The sequence below is a fragment of the Bombus vosnesenskii genome, unplaced genomic scaffold (assembly GCF_011952255.1).
Source record: "Bombus vosnesenskii isolate JDL3184/JDL3185 unplaced genomic scaffold, Bvos_JDL3184-5_v1.1 scf7180000014632, whole genome shotgun sequence".
NCBI classification, from domain to species: domain Eukaryota; kingdom Metazoa; phylum Arthropoda; class Insecta; order Hymenoptera; family Apidae; genus Bombus; species Bombus vosnesenskii.
This window is the reverse complement of record NW_022883563.1, coordinates 31,668-53,437: the sequence shown is the minus strand read 5'-3', so window position 1 is coordinate 53,437 and position 21,770 is coordinate 31,668. Positions and strand designations below refer to the sequence as shown.

The 21,770-nt window shown below is 37.9% G+C and overlaps 3 protein-coding genes and 1 pseudogene across 3 annotated transcripts; 2 read left to right on the top strand and 2 right to left on the bottom strand.

The window, feature by feature from the left end:
• Positions 1–33: 33 nt before the first annotated feature.
• Positions 34–3,763, top strand: LOC117240444 (dual specificity tyrosine-phosphorylation-regulated kinase 1A-like). Its single transcript, XM_033506481.1, has 2 exons — positions 34–426; positions 2,418–3,763. The coding sequence occupies exons 1-2, from the start codon at positions 397–399 to the stop codon at positions 2,952–2,954; spliced, it is 567 nt and encodes a 188-aa protein (XP_033362372.1). The 5' UTR covers positions 34–396; the 3' UTR covers positions 2,955–3,763.
• A 2,066-nt stretch (positions 3,764–5,829) lies between these two features.
• On the bottom strand, positions 5,830–7,660 carry LOC117240443 (adrenodoxin-like protein 2, mitochondrial). The gene is made up of 4 exons (XM_033506480.1): positions 7,260–7,660; positions 6,732–6,844; positions 6,435–6,567; positions 5,830–6,061 (listed from the first exon to the last, which is right to left on the bottom strand). The coding sequence occupies exons 1-4, from the start codon at positions 7,406–7,408 to the stop codon at positions 5,971–5,973; spliced, it is 486 nt and encodes a 161-aa protein (XP_033362371.1). The 5' UTR covers positions 7,409–7,660; the 3' UTR covers positions 5,830–5,970.
• An 871-nt stretch (positions 7,661–8,531) lies between these two features.
• Positions 8,532–10,547, top strand: LOC117240448 (survival motor neuron protein-like). The gene is made up of 7 exons (XM_033506482.1): positions 8,532–8,588; positions 8,778–8,960; positions 9,086–9,181; positions 9,483–9,498; positions 9,886–10,183; positions 10,304–10,383; positions 10,452–10,547. Exons 1-7 carry the CDS (start codon positions 8,544–8,546, stop codon positions 10,508–10,510), a joined length of 777 nt encoding a protein of 258 aa, XP_033362373.1. The 5' UTR covers positions 8,532–8,543; the 3' UTR covers positions 10,511–10,547.
• A 1,531-nt stretch (positions 10,548–12,078) lies between these two features.
• Positions 12,079–15,439, bottom strand: LOC117240447 (annotated as a pseudogene).
• Between the last annotated feature and the right edge of the window lie 6,331 nt (positions 15,440–21,770).

Below are 21,770 nucleotides of genomic sequence, written 5' to 3'. Positions count from 1 at the left end.
CTTGGGTTGCGAGAGAAAAGAAAGCTGAGTCGTAGCCCAACTATTAATTCTCTTTTATCGAACTTTATTATGACTTTGGCACTTACAGTAGAATAACGTTGAACAGAGAAAGGGGTGTTGTACAAGAACAGCAACTAGAACGAGAACTCCCCGGGCTGGATGAAGTCTCGGCTTATATACACCCTGGCTTGGGGATGTTGGGGGGTTTGGTGTGGATTCCAAGGAGTCCGAAAGTCGGGGTTGGGGCCTTATCTCTGATGGGGACTAAGATGCGTCGCGGCGTTGGCGTCCGACAGTCGGGAGTCGATGTCTTTTCTCTGAGAGGTAATTGGTGTCACACCGGCAATCGTTACGTCGGTTTTCATAGGCCTTGGCATCGTGTTTTGTGGATGCGCAATGGTCCATAACGTCTTCGTGTGGCAGAGGGTAAGAACATATCGCTATTAAAAAAGAAAACGAACACGTTCAAACACGTCTAAATCATCTTTTATGTGTATTTTACTCGGAAATCGTTTTATCGTGAAATTTTGTTTTCAGAGTTACCATAATTTATCTGGTAGAGTTCATAAAAATTTTTCTGAAATCAATTGCAAGCTTTTAGGAAACCAGGATTTTTCACATTTTTAAGAAGCGTTATAATTATATTGCTGATCTTTATTTTATTCGTGCGAAATTGAAAAGTACGCAAATGGCGCAAAATGCATAAAATGCGCTAAAATATACGTATATAAGAAAACAAATCTCGATTAAAATTTTATTTCTTTGATCATGTTCGTAAAACTACAAACTTGTATGAAAATACGCATTCTAGTTATAAGTGTTAAAACATTCGATCTAGTCCTTATCACATTCATGAAAACCTCCATTTAATCATTCGTTGTATCAACAAACATTCATATGCAAAACTTACCACCTACCACATCCTCCGCGTATTAATATAATCCCCTTTTATAAATTATACACTTTAGAGTGGACTGGTTGGGTCAGAGTGATATAAGCTTACAAGTTCTCGAGGAGTTCTACCGAAGTTACATTTACGTTTGCATAATTTCACCGAAAAAGATACTCTGTAGAATGACAGGTTCGTTTGTTTATGTGATCCGCGATCGCAACTATTTCAAGGGGATTTTATAAATAACCATACACACGATATTCAGTGTATTTTCGTATTCTCGTTTATTTTTGGGAGATTTGTAAAACTGTTGAACAAAATAATTGAGTAACGATTATTGTTACGCCGCCTAAAACATTTGCACGCCAGCCCGCGCGACCGGACAACAACCGCCTGCGTAACGTCACTTCGACCCTCAATAAACCTAAGGACCCACCATAACTTTCACTTCCCTGCATTGTTTCGCCATATGTCTTCAATCCGTTTGTCTTGAAGAATTTCTAAAGCTTAAAAATATTCTCGAAACACAGTCGGTTTTAGAGGTGTCCTTGGGTTTATTAGTCGCACTTAAAACACGGAGAAAGCGGGTATGCACCCATTAGGAAAATCCGAATAGCCCTGTAATAAAACAAGCTAGGTTTTTCTCACGCACACAGTCATGTACTCCCTACTCATCCCTTCGAGCAGTAGTGCAGGTCATGACCAATCGACACCGCGGTTCGTTACCCTCACTTTTCCTAACGAAAGTGGGACCAACGAATCCGCGTTCTTTAGGCACAGGGGCACACCCACACCGAACTTTTCTTCCGTAAAAAAAAAAAAGAGCGACAGACAGTCTACCAACTAACGCGGTAGTCTACACATAGCGCGAGAGTCGCATACTTCACGCAAATCTTTTGTCGGTTCTCGGTGTTGTCGAACATACATCTTCTCTCCTAAACATATCATAGTGCTAAGTCCATTGATACATTAATTTCCATTATAAGAGCCCTGCTCTAGCGTACATATCTATCGCATCTTCGTGCGACAAGTTGTTAACTATTTATTTTTCTACGTCAGTGTAATCTAAGTGTTGGAAATATATAATTTATAATTCTGTGAATCACAGTGTTATACAAACTCAATCACCCCTATTATCTCAACGGAAATCAGGGGATCGATCAATTCGTGGTGTCGATTGTTATAATCGTAACGGGGATTTACGACACCCGTTGACGTCTCTCCTCGCGATTACGTCCCCTCGCAATTGGTCGAATTTACAATTATATTTGCTGAGAAAAAGTCTTTTTCTCTGTACACCTCCTCCTACTTCAAGCATGTAGTATTGACAATAAGATTGATAATGGCTGAAAGTAATCCAAAAGAGTTTTCACCATGGTTATCGGTAACGAAAAAGATTTGAATCATCTTTAATACTTATTCGTAACTAGAATCATTTCAACTAAAATGTAAATTCTTATATTATAACTTTTTTAATTTGTTATGGCCCCTGACTACAACCTAACCTATCATTCTTATTTCGTAGGAGAAGACGAATGCCGTGAAGGCGTTAGCGCGCGAACAGTGCGAAGCGGCGGTACAGCTGCAGCGTCAGCAGCAGCTGCAACAGCACCAGAACCAGCACCAGCTACAACAGCAACAACAACTACGTGGCCCGTTAACCATCCACCATGCTGGCTGCCCAACGAAAGTCGGGCCCGTGACGAACCAACTAAATACCAGCCACGCAACGCACGGCCGAGCTGCACAGTACCAACACTATCATCACCATCATCATCATCGACACGTGTCAATGTCTCCACCGCCCTTGTTGCTCTCATCGCCAGCTCCGATCGCGGCGACGCACAATCATCTGAACGTGAGCGGACACAGAAACGTGGTTACGCCACCGGATACACCAGCAGATAGATCGCCACCGAGTCCTGGAAATAAGCTAAATAGATCGCAGCATTTGCCACGGGAAGCAACCGGCAGCGTCAGTTCTGGTCTTCCGGCTGCCACATTGGATCTAAGTAGCGCAGCAACCACCAATAGTCCGCATGAATTGTCCACGTTAGTTTAGAAATTTGGTCCGAACATTATATCTTCACATAGGATTGGAGATTAATAGTTGATAGTTAATTTACACATCGATCTTTTTATTTGTAAATTGGGTCGTGGTTTAGAGTTGGTTTGTAAAAATTCGGTCCTAATTGTTAAATGATGAATATTGATTAAGAATAATAGGCATTGATGTACCAATCTTTTTTTAACTTATATACTTGAGCACACGCATTGGAGATTTCACTTTTATTCAGTGAAACAGCAACTTCATTACTCGCTTATTCAATACGGCAATTGCATATATTTCATGGACATTTTAACAATGTTTTGAATAATTTCTAACGGTACAATTGTGATGAAGTGAAAAAAATCGTGATAAGAAACAGAGAGAAAAGTTGCTCGTTAATGAATATTGACCAGAAATAAAGTAATTTCTAAAGAATATCCCGAAGACGTCGTAAATATTACGAAAGGAATGATTAATTTATACCCGCGTGTATCTTGCCATTACCCTACTATTATTATTATTATTAATATTGTTAGTAGTACTCGATTACATTATTATTAATATTAATATTATTGCCTTATTATTATTAATGTTATGGAACCTCTAGTCCTAGGTTACTTTCGCTGCCACGAAAGGATAAGATTTTCGAATTTTTGACTATTACGTGTAATTCAAGTTTTCCTGTTGCGCATGCGCAGTAGAAAGAAAGTTAGCGGAACTCAAATCTCGAACTATAGAGAGTTGAAAAGTAGTAAAAGTAAAAAAGCACGAATAACATTTGTATTTGTGCTGGATTAAGTTTGATAATTGAAAATTGAGTTTGATGATAACATTTTTTTCGTATTCGCTTTGGTAAATATTAGTTTTATTTAAAATTGAACAAAGCATTTTATGTTTTTCAAATACGGTACATAATCGTAATATCGAATTTTGTAAACTGATAGTAAGAATCTCTATAATTCGAGACTGGAACTTTGATCAAGTTCACATTGAACGTAAACTGACTTAATTTTGTTATTTAAGCGTGTATACTATACGTGTTTGTTCCTTCTTCTCCTGTGCGCAGGCTATAGCTTAATTACTTCCAATAAACACAGTTATATCGAATCAGATATTAGGATTATTTAAACAAGAGATTAAAAACTAAAAAGTATTGTTTTTATACTGCATATGTACATATGCAATATGAACGACAGTTTGTGTAATAATATGTACCCCTCTTCTTAGTTTACTTTTGTATATTTTGCGACATTTGATATTAATTTTAAAGAGGAACGTACTTACACTTTATCTTTGTAATTAAATGTGAAATGAAAGAAAAGAAATGACATGAGAAAAGGAAATTCGATGTATGAGTATATACGAATTGACGGAATTAAAATTTAACGCTATATTTAAATAGAAGACGTGAAATATCTTGTCATCTTAAAATAACTTGATCATTCCTATTCTTTTACATAAAAACACTTTTCGACTGTAACTTAAGAAACATGTCTGCTAACGTGAAACGTGCCAGAAAAAATTAACAACTTCCATTAAATTGGCAAATTTCTCATTAATATCGTAAAACTCGCGTTTACAAAGATCAGATCAGTGTACATAATATACAAAACAAATGCAGAATATATAAATATAGCACATACGTTCTGAATTATATTCGAATTGGGCAGGGTAACCAAGTGAAAATATGTAAATTTCACGATGTGTAATGTACACTTTATCGAACTTGTAAGTAGTGTAGAAATAGAATATTTTACACGTAACAAAATATACAAACGACAATACACAAGTTAAATTATTTGTTAGATCCATGTATAACAAGCATAGTACAAAAGTGTTTTAGCTTTATGTACTGGTAATTATGAGAAATACCAACTTAATAGATGTATTTGGTATGTACCTAGTTAAGAAAACAATAAATTATTCTGAACAGATAAAGCGTTTAGTAGCTTGTGAAGTATGAATTTTCGAAAACGTAAGTATTTTATATCTAAGTAGTTAAGAAACGCGAGCAAGGGAAATCAAACAAAGGAACAAAGTTTTTTTGTTTAAAAATATTTAATTTGTTGTTCTATTATCCGAGGTTAGAAGCGATAATGTACAAAATCTGAATAAATAAGATTCTTCAATATTATTGAATTTTAATTCTAGGGTAAAGTAATATATCCGCATATTTTATTTATATACAATATGTATAAATAATGATGTGATTTGACTAATTTTGTTGAAAGAATATTTGTACTTTTTACGTAAAACTTCAGTCTTTTACAAACTTTCTTGTAATTAATAAACCAGTAAACACAATATTAATAAAATCTATTAAAATTATAAACAAACTCATAAGTTTTAATTTTAGTCCTTAAAGGTTGAAATATTTTGCTCCAATGTCGAGACATTTGTTTTAATCCAAAACATTACTATACTGAATCGATAATGTTGCATGTGCCACGAAAATGATGATAGTGTCAGATAACTTGTTGTGAAACGAAAAAGCATTGCATGTACATTTCTGTTGTTTTGTTGACCATGAGTTTGATGATCTTTTAAACTTGCCCATAGCTAAGAAATCAAACAGTATATCTAAACGAAATTAATTTCAAATTATTTTTTAGGTTCTAAGTTTTTATCTAATCTTTCAGAAGTTGCAAAATTTATTCCACAAGAGTCTTTTTTATCATAACCAAGTACACATCTTAAAACTATTTAAGTCTTCCTTAGTAATTTCTTCTTATCTTTAATAGTAACGAAAATAATTTAGATGAACGTTTTAAAATTGACACCCTGTATATTAAAAATAAGAGATATATTTTCTTCATAATTGGATAGGCTTTTTACAATGGCAATGTACAAATATCAAAATTGCAATTATATTATAACATATGTATATATATATAAGCTTCACATTTAAACACAAGATTCTTTATTATATTTTTTTAATACCAATATTTTAATAATTATAACAAGGGTTTTTTAACAAGAGATGTATAACATTGTATACAAATTTTCAAAAACCTATAGATAATTTCAGTTATGCTCTTGCATCATTAATTGTTGATGGAACTCTTACCTCAATTCCATCTAGTTCCTTAGACATTACTATTTGACAGCCTAGCCGTGACCTGAAATTAAATATTATATAACTGAATATGTCAATAAATATATTTATTGCTATACAAATTAATACTAATAATAATAAACAATAAGATTTCTATTTATCCATTTGAAAATCAACATTGTAAATATGCTAATTCCAACATAGATTTGTAATGATTATAGGGTCATAAATAAAAAATTATGAAAATTTATTATAATTTCAGTTTCGTAGTATTCAGAGATAGCGATTTGAAATTCTACATTGAGATGCAGATTTCGAAATACCCAATACTAACCTGTTTTTACATAGATTTAAATAGAAAAATTCACTTTATAAAATATTAAAAGGTAATAGAATTAATAATGTGAATGATTTGATACTGATTATTATGAACTAACGTATCTGTTAATTCATATGCTAAATCCAACATGTCTAATTCTTCATCTGTTGGTTTGTCAGGAAGTGCATCATAAACTTCTTTCGAAAATATTGAATGGCACGTACTACAAGTTAATGTTCCTTCACAAGCACCTATATAAATTATATTTTAATATTACAACATACTTATATAATAAAGTATCAAAAGTTAAAAATAATAAGAATATTAAACTTGATAAAAATTAAAATTTTCAAATATTTTCTACCTCAAAATTATTTATTTTAAATTAAGTAAATTATGCTTCTTTAAAACATACCATATCCATCTAAATCAATTTCATTATTTACTACTATGTCTAATATAGTATCTCCAACTTTCCCTTTTGCTTTGATTCTCTCTCCACTTGCTTTAACAAACGTTATATTTACTCTGAAAATAATATTTATGAAAGATAAAAATTATCTCAATATAATTATTTTCTTTATTTTTTGTGTTTCTTCAATTAATCTTCTCTTAATTATACCTTAATTATATGTATCACTTATGATAATAGAAATAATTTAAAAATAAGATATACTTGTCTTAATAATACATAAATAAAATTCATATATCATATATTTATAACAGTGTTATATTTTTAGTTGTTCACTGTCAATGTTGTTCTTATTAATACTATTCTATTAATACTATGTTATTTTTCTAGATGTTATACTCCTACAAAGAGAAAAATTTCTTAGACATTACTATTAGCATTATTATTTTGACACCAATTTTATATTGGAAGGTAAGTACTGAAATTCTATTAAAAAAAGAAGGAAAACACAAGAAAATTTGTATCACTTACTCTTGTTTTTCTGAAAGTGGTTGCGTGGTCGATATTCCTCTTGTTGCCTGCAAAAAGGGCAACGTTGTGTTGCTTGTATATTTTGAATAATTTGATGCAATACCGAGAATTGATCTCGAAAATTTTTGTAATTGATTTACTAACGCCATTCCACTGTCATAAATATCATGAGTATAGGACACCCTGACCGAACACCAGATAAGTATTGCGGAAAATATCAATTGTAGATCAATTGTACTTTGTACAAAAACTTCCACGGCATTCTTCGGCTGCTATACTGGGACGTTCCCTTACTGTGATAGGTTATAAAACGATTCCTAACACAAGTGACGTATCTCTACCGGACACGTGCTCTTCGGGCCACACGTTTTATGATACAAGACCAGCAAAATGATCAATGTGTAATTTTACATATCTTACATTTTTTCCAAATGAAATATTGTTTTTATTAAACGTTTAAAACCTCAGGCAACATTTATTTCATCTGATTTCAGTTTTACAAATATATATCTATAATACATATCTGTATAAATTACGGTCTGGTTATATCAAACAGGGACCGACACTCGCTAAGGAAAACTACCCAAAAATTGAATCGTAAAAACCAATATGAAAGACAACAAATTTCTCGTTCTGCGGAACAAATAGAAATGAGCAGAGTATCTTTATCTTTATCTGAGACATTCAAAGCGTATCACGCATACGCTAAACCTGAAGAAAACTTTCTTGTCTTCCATGTTCATTTTTCCCTTTCCATTTCCGAACGGTTTCTTCTATATTTATTTATATGTTCGTGATTGATGCTATTGACAACATACAACTAAGGGGAAATACGAATAGTAATAGATAGATGTATAATTCATTATGCAATTTTATAGAATTAAATCTTATTTATCTTCAGATATAAAAACTATATTTACCAGCTGAAACACTAACGCATATGCAGTATAATATAATCTACTTAACAATCTCGTTTTAGTTATAATATGTGATTAATTCTTTTGCTATTTCGCTATAAACAGTTTCTTGTGCATACAATATTTTTTTATAGTATTCTAATATATTGTTAGATATTGTAAAGAAAGTAAAATACAGTTATTGAAGTTTGGGAACATTCAATGTTAACCTTGCTTCAAAAAATAATCTTTCGAATGAATGGGGAATAGATTTTTAGTATTATAGTTGGTATAATGTCATCATTGTTTACAATGTGTTAGAGTTAAAGAAATGAGACAAATTAATATTTCAGAAGCAAATTCAATATTTAAATGATGTTATTTTAAAATGGCAGATGATATGAATGTTCTTTTTATACGAGGAAATGGAAACGTATGTATGGTAATGGAAACGTAATGGTTTTATCATTATTTTAGTACAAGATCTTAGCATAATAGTAATTAACAGTATCCATTACCTTTTAGTCAATTTTTGAAAAATGACATATATGATAATTTGCAATAGTTTGATAATAAAATACTTGTATCAATATTAATAACGTATAATTTGCTATCTCAAAAGGATACAGACACAGCCAATGATAATGTTTGGGATGATAGTGCATTAATAGAAGCATATGATAAAGCAATAAATTTAGCAAAAGAAGAAGTTATCAAGCGAATGGGAATGGATGTTGGAAATTCTCAACCGAAAGAAAACCTACAAAATCTTAAGCAGCCTAAACACGCAAGTAAATTACATAAGGTTGTGATTTTGATAGAATATTACAAATTTGATACAGAATATTATTAAATATATTGATTAAGAAGCAAATTATTTTATTTTGCTATTTACTTATATTTATTTGTATACACATCTTTTCTCTATAGAAATGGATCATAGGAGCACCTTATCGTGCAATATACACAGAGGATGGAGAAATTTATGAAGCTATAATATCAAAAATTTACGAAAACAATGGCACGTGTTGAAGTGGTTACCACTTCTAAGAAAACTCTACATCTGGTCTTTTTTAGTTTTCTCAAGCACTGAAGCCATCGACAGCGTGTAGACAAAAGACTGCGACGAAGTCAGGCCATAAACAGTAGACAGGCGACGTTGGCTTCGGGGTTTTTCAGTTATTAGGTAACACAGCTAGCGTGCGGATCTGGACCAGCTCAAATTGTATTTTTACTTATTACACTTCTATTTAAATATATTTTCTACCTTACAATTTATCCACGTGTTTTCTCTGTTTACACACCGAATAACCTCAACAGCACGTGTGTTGTAAAATTTGTAGGTAATACCTTTAGCATGATGGTTATGTCAATTAAGAAATGTACTAAAAATACATATATATATGAAGTAAAGGCTTTCGCATAGTCTATCACAGTGTCATTCAGCAGGTCCTTAACTGGGCAGGAGTACCTGTCAATGTCTATGGGGAGACCCGTGGGATATAGGGTCATGAACCATAAACATGCATGTTACTTATTGTTCATTATTAGCTGCTTGGAATATAATTCTCCTCATTAGACGAGTGATTATTACTACATATATCAAGGCAAACATTTATACATATACATTTATGCACGGGAAATTCTAATACATTGCCTGTAAGGACAGTAACCGAATGGCACTCAGTCATTCTATTAAATGACAAAAATTTCTTTTACTCTGTGTTTAGGCTATGGTAATACACAGAAAGTCGAGTTGAGTTCTCTTTTAGAATCAGAAGGTTTGCAAAGTCAAATAGCACAACAAAAGAAAGCTTTGGAAGAGAAATTCAATGAAGAGAACGATGAGACTTGTGAGACTAATTTTTCTACAAATGTAAATTCGAAAAAATATAATGTAGAAAAAATGGATTGTGACTCTGAAGAAGCAAATGCGTATAAACATCACTTCATACCGGGACCATCTTTCAATTCGATGACTGATATAATGCCACCTGCACCTCCTTTACCACCACAATTAATGGCCAAGTAAGTACAATTTAAAAATTCTAATGGAATGCTGAATACTTCTAATATTAATAAGTAATTTGGAATAAGTTTAACATTTTATTTGGAAAAAAAATACGAAATTTTAATAAAATGTACTAGATTACCAGATAATGATACAGACGCACTTTCAAGTATGTTGATGTCATGGTATATTAGTGGTTACATGGTATATTACACAGGTAATTATTTCATATAAGTATTTTATTGTATATTAAATTTTCAATGGACTATGTTATTTCTTTTGTAGGTTATTATCATGGTTTGAAACAAGCAAGAAACAATCAAGAGAACAGGAAGAACTGTTGATTATATCAATTTTTTCAATAACAATATAACAATAATATAAGATGTAATAAAATATAAAACTCATTGTATTTATTTACTTCAATTATTTGAAATAAAGAACAGCTTTATTTTCATATAAGACTTTAAGACTTTTTTAAAAATAATTACTAAGATAAGAAAACATAAAAAACATATTTTTGATAAAATACACTCACATATATATGTCGGGTTATCATTAGGATTTAAGGCGCGTAATGATCCTTCGTTTGAATTAGCCATTGTTTTACGAAACAGAGAATATATTTACGCGAATAAACAAGATTTTACAAAATATTATGAATAATGAGTTTAATAAATAATAAGATTAACAAACGATAAGTTTAACTAATAATTAGATTAAAGATTAATAAGTTTAACGAACAATAAGAGGAACGAATAATTAGCCATTGTTTTACGAAACAGAATATGTTTACGCGAATAAAAAAGATTTTACGAAATATTATGAATAATGAGTTTAATAAATAATAAGATTAACAAATGATAAGTTTAACTAATAATTAGATTAAAGATTAATAAGTTTAACGAACAATAAGAGGAACGAATAATATGTCTTACGAATAATGAATTTAACGTATAATGAGATTAACGATTGATAGGTTTCACGAATAATGAATTTAATTAACGCTATTAACAATGTTCCGGGGTTCAAACGAATCCACGGTCAACGGGATAACTCTTTACTATGTGTAGAATAATTTTAAACACAAACTACAATTGCTGAGACACTCGGTAAATTGCTCGATGTATCACTTTCCAAGGCGATCACACGAATGAATATCTGATGAAAATCTTTTTCGCTATACGACTGCATTTGTTTGTTATATGCTCGCTGGAAACATCGAGAAGGTTCCAATCGTTGTTGCTAGGCAATTTCTGTCAAAAGTTTGTTGTATACTCTTTGGAAACATCGAGAAAGATTCAAACGTCGTTGCTAGGCAGTTTCTGTCTGGAGATTGATTCCTAATACAACGTGTGTCCCATTATATCGACATCTCTAAAGTACAATTCTATGTGATTTCTAGGGAGAACAATACAACCGATCCACACCTTCGTGAGGCAAAACGTTTATCCCGTGACCGTGGCTACGTTCGGCGACCAGTTGTCACCTCGAACCCACTTTCGCTTTCACAAATATCAAACAATTACAAATGACAATTGCTTAATTACAGTTATGATAAAATCTAGGCTAAAGCATTAGAAGGCTTCCTCAAAATTGCAAAGGGAAGGCTCCGGTTTTCCTTTCATCTCCGACATATATAATACAAGGATATAATACAACCGAACATTTTAAACTTAGCCTACAGCGCGTGCGCGCACACACGCGCACACACATGACACACATGACACACATGCGCGCACACACATGCGCGCACACACATGCGCGCACACACATGCGCGCATACACACATGCACACACATGCGAATGATTTCTCGAACGATAATCCATTTATTTATATTTTTCAATATCTGTCCTTACGATTGCGTATTTATTTGTTCCACGTATCATATTTATCTATTTGCATAACTGTAGGTGACATTTTTTTTAACAATTTTGCTAATATTTCATAACTTTTTAATTCATATTTCAAAGTGGTAACAGGTGTTTCTTTCTTTTCAAGTCTCCTCCATATCGGGCTTATTTCTAGTAGCCACGCTTGCTTACAAAGCAATTTTATATCTGCACAAGAATATCTTTCAGTACATTTTACTATGTGGTTTACAATATCTGTATTTTCTAATAAGTGGTTGCTAAGGTATAATTTGAATATACCAAGTCGAGCAACTTCATTGGGTAATGATACGTATATTTGCTTTTCGAGACGCCTGATTAAAGCTGCATCAATGCCCCTAATAACATATTTACAATAAATATTATCGTTCTATTATACTAATAATAATGAAGGAATACTTCAAACAACACAATAACATATTTGGAATTTGGAGAAATATTACGATATTTTCTACTTAGAAAACATTGAAATAACGTGATATACGTACCAAGGGGAATTAGTTGTAGCCAGAAGAACTACATTAGAATTCTCATTAGACACTAATCCATCCAATCTAGAAAGAAGTTCTGATCTGAATCTCTTTGCAGGTTCAGACAATATACAGTCTCCTTTATTTGTGGCGATCCAGTCAATCTCGCCGATAAAAATAATTGTAGGCGAATGACTATAGGCAAGTTCAAATAAAACCTGTTCAGTTTAACAAATGTATTATTCATTAAATATTATATTCGAAATTCCTTAAATTCATTGCCTCATCACGAATATGATATCATTTCGTTTTCCAAACAACTATTCTATTTATATATAAATGACGAAAAATAAAATCAAATCTTTTTATACCTAGAATCTCTCCTTCATAGACAAAGGAACAAAGAGACTTACATAGACAAAGCAACTTACACGTATATACTTCTCGGAATCGCCTCTCCATTTGCTGACCAATGAGCTGGCAGTTATGTTAAAAAAGGTGCAATGGCATTCTGTCGCGACTGCCTTCGCTAACTTCGTTTTCCCTGTTTTGTATATTTCTTGTAAACACGTACAGAAATGAAAAGAATGCGAGTATCTTACCTGTACCAGGTGGGCCGTACAGCAAAATACCTTTCCAGGGGAAAAACGGGCCATCAAAAAAGATAGGATACTTAAGGGGATACACAACGGCCTCCTTAACAGCGGTTTTACATTCCTCTAGGCCTATAACGTCATCCCAATGTACATTTAATTTGTTTACTATGATCTCCTGTGACGATACAAAGATAAAATGGCGTCTTCTCTATATTAAGTAAGTGTTACGTAATTTGATATTTGAAGCGTTACTGAAATCACCTCATCGTCGATATACGTTGGACGGTTTATCGACGGGAATTTTATCGTTTAAAAGCTTTACGATACGTATATTAATCGAAAATAACTTACGCATGAGATGTCCTCAGCCTCGTAATTCCGGATTATCTGAATAAAGCTTTTCAATGCATTTCAATATCTTCGATTGCATGGATTGTTCCATTGGGACGTTAAATAGCTCTTCTGATGAACGTCCATCACTCTCATTGGGGAATATTGACGTCACTGTCATTGCGAGATTAATATGATTCGTATTGTCATCAGTTATCTTCTGCTGTAGATTCGTCTCTTTCACAGGCTCACTTCTCGCTTGTTTACTAACAGATTTGGCTTTTGTCTCAATACTTCTACAAACACTGGATCATATTGTAATACGATACGTTGAATACGATACGTTGAATACGATACGTTGAATACGATACGTTGAATACGATACGTTGAATACGTTGAATACCGTTTAATATCGTTAAATAATTTAAATTCTTACGTTTTGCTTGCATTTGTCACTTCCCTCGTCATTTCCCTTCCAGTTATTTTCTTACACAATATGGGATATTTTTGAAATTTCATCTTGTAATAATTTTCATACTCTGCAACGATAATTTCCAAATCGATGTTGTCGCAAACCCGATGTTCGAGAGATAGACGAGCTTCCCGGAATAATACATCGCTAACGTCTATATACCTAAAAAAATGTAGTTTTTAATTAATTATAGTTTTTAACTGATTAAAAATATTTTTCGCAATGACTGAACACTATAAGATAACCATCAAACAACTGTTTTATCTCTAGGTAAGACAGGCAAAAGAATGTATTTACTATATAGATCCTCGAAGATAATTTCTTGTCTTCTGCTTTTTAATTTCCAATTTTTAGATGGATAAGAATAATTTGAATTTATACTTCATATATTTGTTTATAACTAGTTAATCTACATTATCGATTGAGTTATTCTTAACTACTGAATTACCGATGTCGAATTTTCAAATTTGGTTTCGCCTTCTCTTTCCATGATGTCCACTGATTTCTATTTCGATTGGTCACTGACACTATTCAAAAGAATTGGAACTAGGAATATATTTTAATTATAATATACTCACCCATTGTGTTCCAAATAATCACATACAAGGTATAATATGTTCCGATGACGTTCCGAAATACGACTCTCCTCCTAATATAATTATTTTTGCATTACAATAATATAAGGTTTTTCATGTAATTTTTTGTTACATTTGCGAATTCAACGAGTTACACATGATTTTTCATGAAACACGAACGTTAAAAATATTTGATACAGCCTAATTATAAAAATTGTTAGAAGCAAAAGTCATAGATACTATGTGCGAGTATCGCATGAAACGAACAGCTATTAAGAGAACTGCAGCAATATTACAAATGAAATAACAAAACACACTCGTCTGTGACGTTGAAATTCTAAAATCTAAAATCTAGAATATTCCTTACCTTTTTTCGCAGATTATAAAATATCTTATTCATACTACCTTGCATCGATAAATCACCGTTCATAGTGACACTTTCAAATCGCCTATCGTTTCTCAATGGATACGAGAATTTCCGTTTATTACTTTAAAAACAACCCGTCCATTACGTTTCTCTTAAAAAATTCTTTCAACTCCGTTGAAAACCGAGCATCAAACAAGAGACAAACGATTTGTTGTCATGGAAATGTTTGGTTCACACATAAGCAACGCACAAATATAATGATAGAATAGCTGAGTGTGTGTACTGTATAGTAAGATGGATGCAACATGGAAATAGAAAGAGAACACCATGTATAGATACTTCCTGTCCTTGTTTAATCAGGCATGCACACTAGTGGACAGTGACGCTGCTCGTATACCGCTGTTACATATTTCCTGTACAAGTGCGCGTCATTAGACAAGGACGGAACATCCTCTCTCTACTTCTCTATCGCGCTTTTAGTTCGCTCACGCGCTCTGTACTTATATCTATTACATTTCCACCATAAGCAGCGGCCGTGCAGTGACTTACAAAAGTTCCGAACGGTTCCATCCTGGGCGGAGGGTTAATTGCGTTTGGTACTTCGAGGCAGGAAGGTGAGTACAGAATCGCTCCTCTTAGTACTCTTATTAGAAGTGTTATCATCGAATATAAGTTTTTTCAATAAATTCTTATCGTTTTACAATCTTTCTAGAATACAATGACGTCAGCAATCGATCATTTTCGCGAATTTATTGTAAATTAATTGGGGGAATATCTGGAGTTCTTTATCGGTTTCGACTGTAAAATCAGCAACTATTCGAATTTTTCATTCATAATTGTGACATTTTCGACTCTTCCGTTGCCAAGACCCTCTTGAGAGATTTTTGGCACGTTCCATCACCCTTGTTAAACGAGTGCACATTGGTGGATATATTGATTTTAAAAACCAATACGTGTACGAGATTTATTATCTCACTGGGACAAAGAAATCCGTTTTATTCGCGAATTTTCCGTGTTTCTTCTTAATTTTCGTGAGTGTCTGGCGCGGAGCATTATTTGAATGAACTTTTCATCGTTCAGATTATATTTCGTTTAAAAAGATTGAAATTGATGTCAAGAAGAAATGAAACAAGGTGCTCGGGCATTCTTTCGTTTCCCGGGGAAAGAGAAATATGAAAAAAAAACGGTCGTTCTTCCGTCTGCCATTTTCGTCCATTACCAAAATGGTATGACCCAAGTGTCCCGGGCCGTGAATCAATCAAGCGAATTTTGAATAATTTTTGAATAATATCCAGTTAATAATTTGTGAAACAAATTAATTTCATTTTATTGTTGGAAACAAATTAGTTGGACTTTTCTTTCTTTAGCAGTTTTTGCCAGAGTTGACCTGACGTGCTACTTCAGTTTCCATCTTCGCTTCTCGAAACTTCCAACGTCCTTGGTGTTGGAGTCTCCTTGCCCAGGTGAGTACATAGCTTCTAGATACTCGTCGCTGTTCATCCTTACGAGCCTCTCGAGCTTTAGTTGTCAATTGTTATCGTTAAAGGAAGAGAAGCTCGCGACAGATGTTATCGAACAAATCGTTTATTCTCGAAAAGTTCGAACTTGTTCGTTGCGTTTGAATATATATGGACGGATGCCATTTTTCATGACATCATCATGATTTGTCATGTCGTGAGTATAGCTTTTGACTACCATATGTTTGTGATTTATGTGAAATTTGACCACTATACCGTGATAGAATAATATTTCCAATGAATTATAAATATTTTACATTGTGAATTATAAATATTTGTTACAAATTATATCGTACTTGAGATGAAAATGAACCATATATCTGCTTATGGAATATGAGGTAGTAAATCATTCGAAACATAATAACGATTAATTAAGCACATATACAATAACGTTTACGAATGAATATTGCGAATTATTGTATGGCTTTAATGCGGTATTTAATGTTTTGATTGCGGTCTTTGAAATGGTATCATAGGTGCTGATATAATATCGCGCGAAAAAGGAAAGACCAGTGGTTAATATTGCAGGTGCACCAGTGCGTTGCGCTCGTCGAGGGTGGTTTTGACGCTGGTGCCGAGGAAAGGCGCAGAACGTGTTCGATCGACCCGCGAACGTAGCCTTTTTTTTTTTTGTACGTGGAGAAATCCTCATGGATACTCCGCTGCTGCAATAATCGCGTAACAGCAGAGTAGTGTCGGACTCCTACCGACTAAAACTCCACGATGACCATCTTATGCGCGTGACAGGGGTGCTCCAGGAACCTCTTATGAATTAACTTCAGTTGCATCCCCTTCTCGCGTTCTCTTGTTCGAGCCGGCTATTGAGTAGGCGTTAGGGGGAGCTAACGCTTGTCCCTAGCGCTGTCACTTCTTCTGGTCGTAGTCCGTTGGGGTGGTGGCGGGGCGGCTCTGGGTCGTCAGACTGCCATCCTTCTCCATCGTCTTATCCTGCAGGGGTGAGAGTCTTTTTTCTCTCCCTTTCCGCTTGCTCCTTCGCGAGCATAACTCGCTCGCAGAAGAGGCGGACGGCCTCGTATTCCTGTGACCCTCTCAACATCGCTTCCACAATCGCTGAGGGGGTCCACGTTTCTCCTATGGCGTGCCGCAGGGTGTAGCGGGGCAGCTCCCACGCCGGACAGAGCTCCAGGGTGTGCTGCGCTGTGTCCCTGCCCTCTCCGCAGTGGTGGCAGATGTCTGTCGTCTCTCGCCTTATTCTCTTTAGGAACTCGCCGAACACGCCGTGTCCGGGGAGTACTTGTGTCATCCTGAATGTGAGTGGGAGGCCGTGGCGGCTCCTCCATGCCTCCCAGTTTGGTAGGACCGCATCCGCGCCTCGGTGTTCGCTTCTCCCGTTGATCAGTTGGGATCGCCACAGGTTCCATGTGTCCTCCTCGGCGGTTCCTGTGTCGTTTGGAGCCGCTTGCTCGATGGGGTCTTCTCCCGGGTGCCATTCTCTCCGGCGGGTGTATCTCTTTTTGAGCGCCAGCGCCCGCAGCTCCCACGGGGGGGGGACGCGGCTAGGGTGGACGCCGACGCGTGAGACACCGTCCAGTATCCCCTAATGATTCTGATGGCGGTCACTCTGTGCAGCCTTCTTAGGAGCAGGATGCTGCGACGGCTTGCCATCAGGTCGTCCGCCCATACTGGGGCCCCGTACATCACTCGTGACCGAACGACGCCCTCGTAGAGTCGGCGCACCGCGTCTCCGGCCCCGCCGATGTTCGGTAGTAGGCCGCACAGGGCATTGGCAGCCGCTGACACCTTCGGGATCAGTGAGTCGAAGTGCGGCTCGAACGTCCACTGGCTGTCGATGGTGAGTCCCAGATACTTCATCTGTGACCCCATCCGGACGGTTTTACCTGCCATGTCTATGCATAGGCCGGGCGGTGGTGTCCCTCGCCTCTTCCTGTCAAAGAACCAGATGGCCTCCGACTTCGCAGGGGAGACTCTCAGGCCCAGTTCGTTCACGGCACGGATCGCACAGGCCGTTGCGATTCCGCCAATGCGCAGCGTCTCGTGCCAGCCACGACCCTCGACCAGGATTAGGGTGTCGTCCGCATAGCATACTATGGCCGCGCCTGGGGGTAGTGGGCATCGTAGTACCTCGTCGTACGCAACGTTCCATAGCATGGGGCCCAGCACCGAGCCCTGCGGGACGCCACGCTCGACGGATCGCTTTTCCTCTCCTTCCTTACTGGCGTAACACACCCACCTGTCGTCGAGGTAGGCCCGGATCAATCGGACGAGGTAGTTGGGAACCTCGAAGTGCTCCAGGGCCGTCACTATCCCGTCCCATGGCATGGTGTTTAACGCGTTGACGATGTCCAGGGAAATCACCAGCGCCACGCCTTTCCGGGAGACCATGTCCTCCGCAATCGCTCGTACGCGTCTGACCGCGTCAATCGTCGAGCGCCCCTTCCGGAAGCCGTACTGGCTTTCGTGCAAACCTGGCACTTGGCCCGCTATATGTCGTTCCAAGCGGGCGGCGACTACCCTCTCGAGTAGTTTGCCGACCTCGTCCAGTAGGCATATCGGCCGGTACGCTGACGGCGAGGTCGTCGGTCGGCCCTCCTTATGGAGCAGGACCAGCCTCGCTGTCCGCCACGCCCGGGGGTAGACTCCCTCCCTCAGGCATCTTGTGAAGAGGTGCCGAAGTCTGGGGGCCATGACCCCCATCACTTCCCCCCAGATCCGGCCAGGGATTCCGTCCGGGCCCGGTGCCACGTTGCGGGCGGTCATTCTTCTGGTTGCCTCCCATATCTCCTCCTCTGTGACTTCCCAGTCGTCCCTCCATTCCAGCGGTCGTGTCGTTTCCCGTGGCCGTTCCGCCGCTCTGTTTTCTTGTGGGGGAAAGAGCGTTCCGGTGATCCGCGTCAGCAGTGCAGGTTCTATTTCCGCCGTTATCAGGGGGCCCTTCGCGCGCAGTTTCCGTGTCACCGTCCTGTATGGCCTCCCCCATGAGTCCGACTCGACTGTCTCAACCAGTTCGGACCAGGCACGGTCCTTCGCTTTTTTAATTTCCCTCTGTAGCGAGCGCCGTAGCGCGCGGCACGTCCGGTAGTGCAAGGAGACTTCTTCTTCGTCGCGTCGTCGCCAGCGGCGGGCCCTTAGGTACTGTCTTCGGGCCCGGCCACATCTCGTCCTCAGTTCCGCGATGCCGGGGTTCCACCAGTAAACTGCTCTGCTTCGCACCGTGCCTGGTGTGGCTCGTGGCATGGATGCGTCGCAGATTGCTGTCATGGCTTAGCGGAGGTTCTCGGCCTCCTCTTCCACGTCTGCTTCGGTCGTCGTTGTCGAGGCCTCCCAGCTCCAAGCTGTTGCTATAGCAGCCGTCCGGAGTAGGTCTTCGTTCCTCTCCTTTATTTTCCATCTGGGTGGTGGGCGCGCGTGCCTAGCACTAGCAGAAGACCAAGTCCCGCGGCCCAGTTTGATAGCGTGCGGCCGCGCGCGTTGGTCCTGGCGTTCCCCCATTCCGTGGAGTGCGCGTTGAAGTCTCCCAGGACGAGCACTTGTCGGGGGAGTCGTCGCCTGACGCAGTCGCCAACTCCGTCCAGGAATTCTTCGAACGCTGCCCGTCCGCTGTTGGGTGACACGTACACCCACACCACCATCATCCCTGCCCACTCGACCGCGGCGTACCCGTTGCCCCGTTCCAGCAGGGCTCCGTGGGCAAACGCCCCGGGCGTTGATGTCCAGGTGACGGCAACCATTCCGTCCGTGTCTCCGACCCACTCCGGGCCATCCAGAACTCTGTATGGTTCCGCCACCACCGCCAGGGCGACCGTGCTCTCCCGGATGGTTTGGTGGAGCAGGTCTTGTGCTCGCCTTGACCTTCCCAGGTTAGTCTGGAGGATGCGCATTCTCAGTTCCTTGGTGGCCTTTCCTTGTTCGTGGCTTCCTCCGTGCCTACCTCCTTGTTCGCGGGCTTAGGGTCGCTTTGCGGCGGGGAGCCTTTCTCGCTGCCTCTTGCAGCCGTGGATCCGCGGGCGGCTCCTTTCGTTCCCTTCTTCGAGGGGGCGCAGGCCGGTCCCCCCATCCTGTGCACCGACGGTGTTCCAAGCGCCTCGCAGAGCAGGCATTTCGGACTCGCAGTAGTGCATGCTCTCGCCTGGTGCCCTGGTTCGCCGCGTTAGGTTCAATCAGGTTAGTCCCACGCGAAATTGATCCAACCATGCGAAAACGAGTGTATTCTGATTTCTGTCGCAGATACTTCTGGCTAGTGCAGTACCTACACGGTGGTTGTTGAAATAGCCGCTTCTCATCTATTTTCCGCAGCACGGACATCATCCTTTGATCCCTTACGACTAACGAAGTTTTCGAAGATGTACGGCAGTTTGAGATACTACTTGAAAATGATCATGATTGCGGTCTGTGTGCCGTCTGCTCTTCTTTTTGTCCTTCCGTTAAAGACTGGTAAGTTCATACTGATTAATTATGCCATCGAAACCATATATAATGACTACAAAAATGTCGCTAATATAATATTCCTTCTTTCTTTACGTTACAAATTATAGGCTTAAAATGTATGAAATGTAACTTTGAAACGACACTAATTTTTTACGCACGATAAACCTCCACGACTTAGGTATGTAAAGATGATAAACGTATATTAATTCTATTAATTTGGTAATAATAAACCAACTTTCTGAGAAGTTCTGTAAATTTCGTTTCTGTTGTATCAAGAGAATAATGGAATATTCCACTTAGATCGTATACTTCTTGTATGTACGTACAAAATTTTCCGGCTAATCGAAAACACTTCATAAGATAGAGAGCTTCTGGAAATTCGGACACAGAGAGTGCATAAAATACAAGATTGTTAGGGAAGTGATACATTTACACTGTACATGAGAGTGTGTGTGTAAGGGCCAGAGGGCGTCAAGGCTTAGTGGAGACAAAAGACTGTTGCCAGATGTTAGCAGAATCTAGGATAGTCGGTTGGCGACCAGCGTGCGTGCAAGACGTTCTTCAGAGTGGAATATGGATGTATAACTGTTGTGTGGGAAATATAGTCAATTATTTGTATTCCCAAATCCTCGAATTTCCTTAACATGGTAGCAGAGCGTGGTTACTAGTTTTGTAAGATATTTAGTGCGTGGTTATGATCTTGCGAGTGAGTTTTCAGTAAAGAAAAAAAAACTTTCAGAGGAACAAAATATACTTCGAGCACGTAGGAACGCTTGAGTAAGAAAAGAAAAAAAAAGAAGAATCAATTAAAATGGAGAGATCGGAAATCATGATACCTATATTCGATGGTGAGGATTATGGAATGTGGAAGCAAAGAATCACGATGTTTCTCAAATATAAGGAATGCGAGGTTGTTACAACTAGAATGAAGAACGAAAGAGACGATGAAGACTGGGACAAGAAGGACTTGAAGGCGA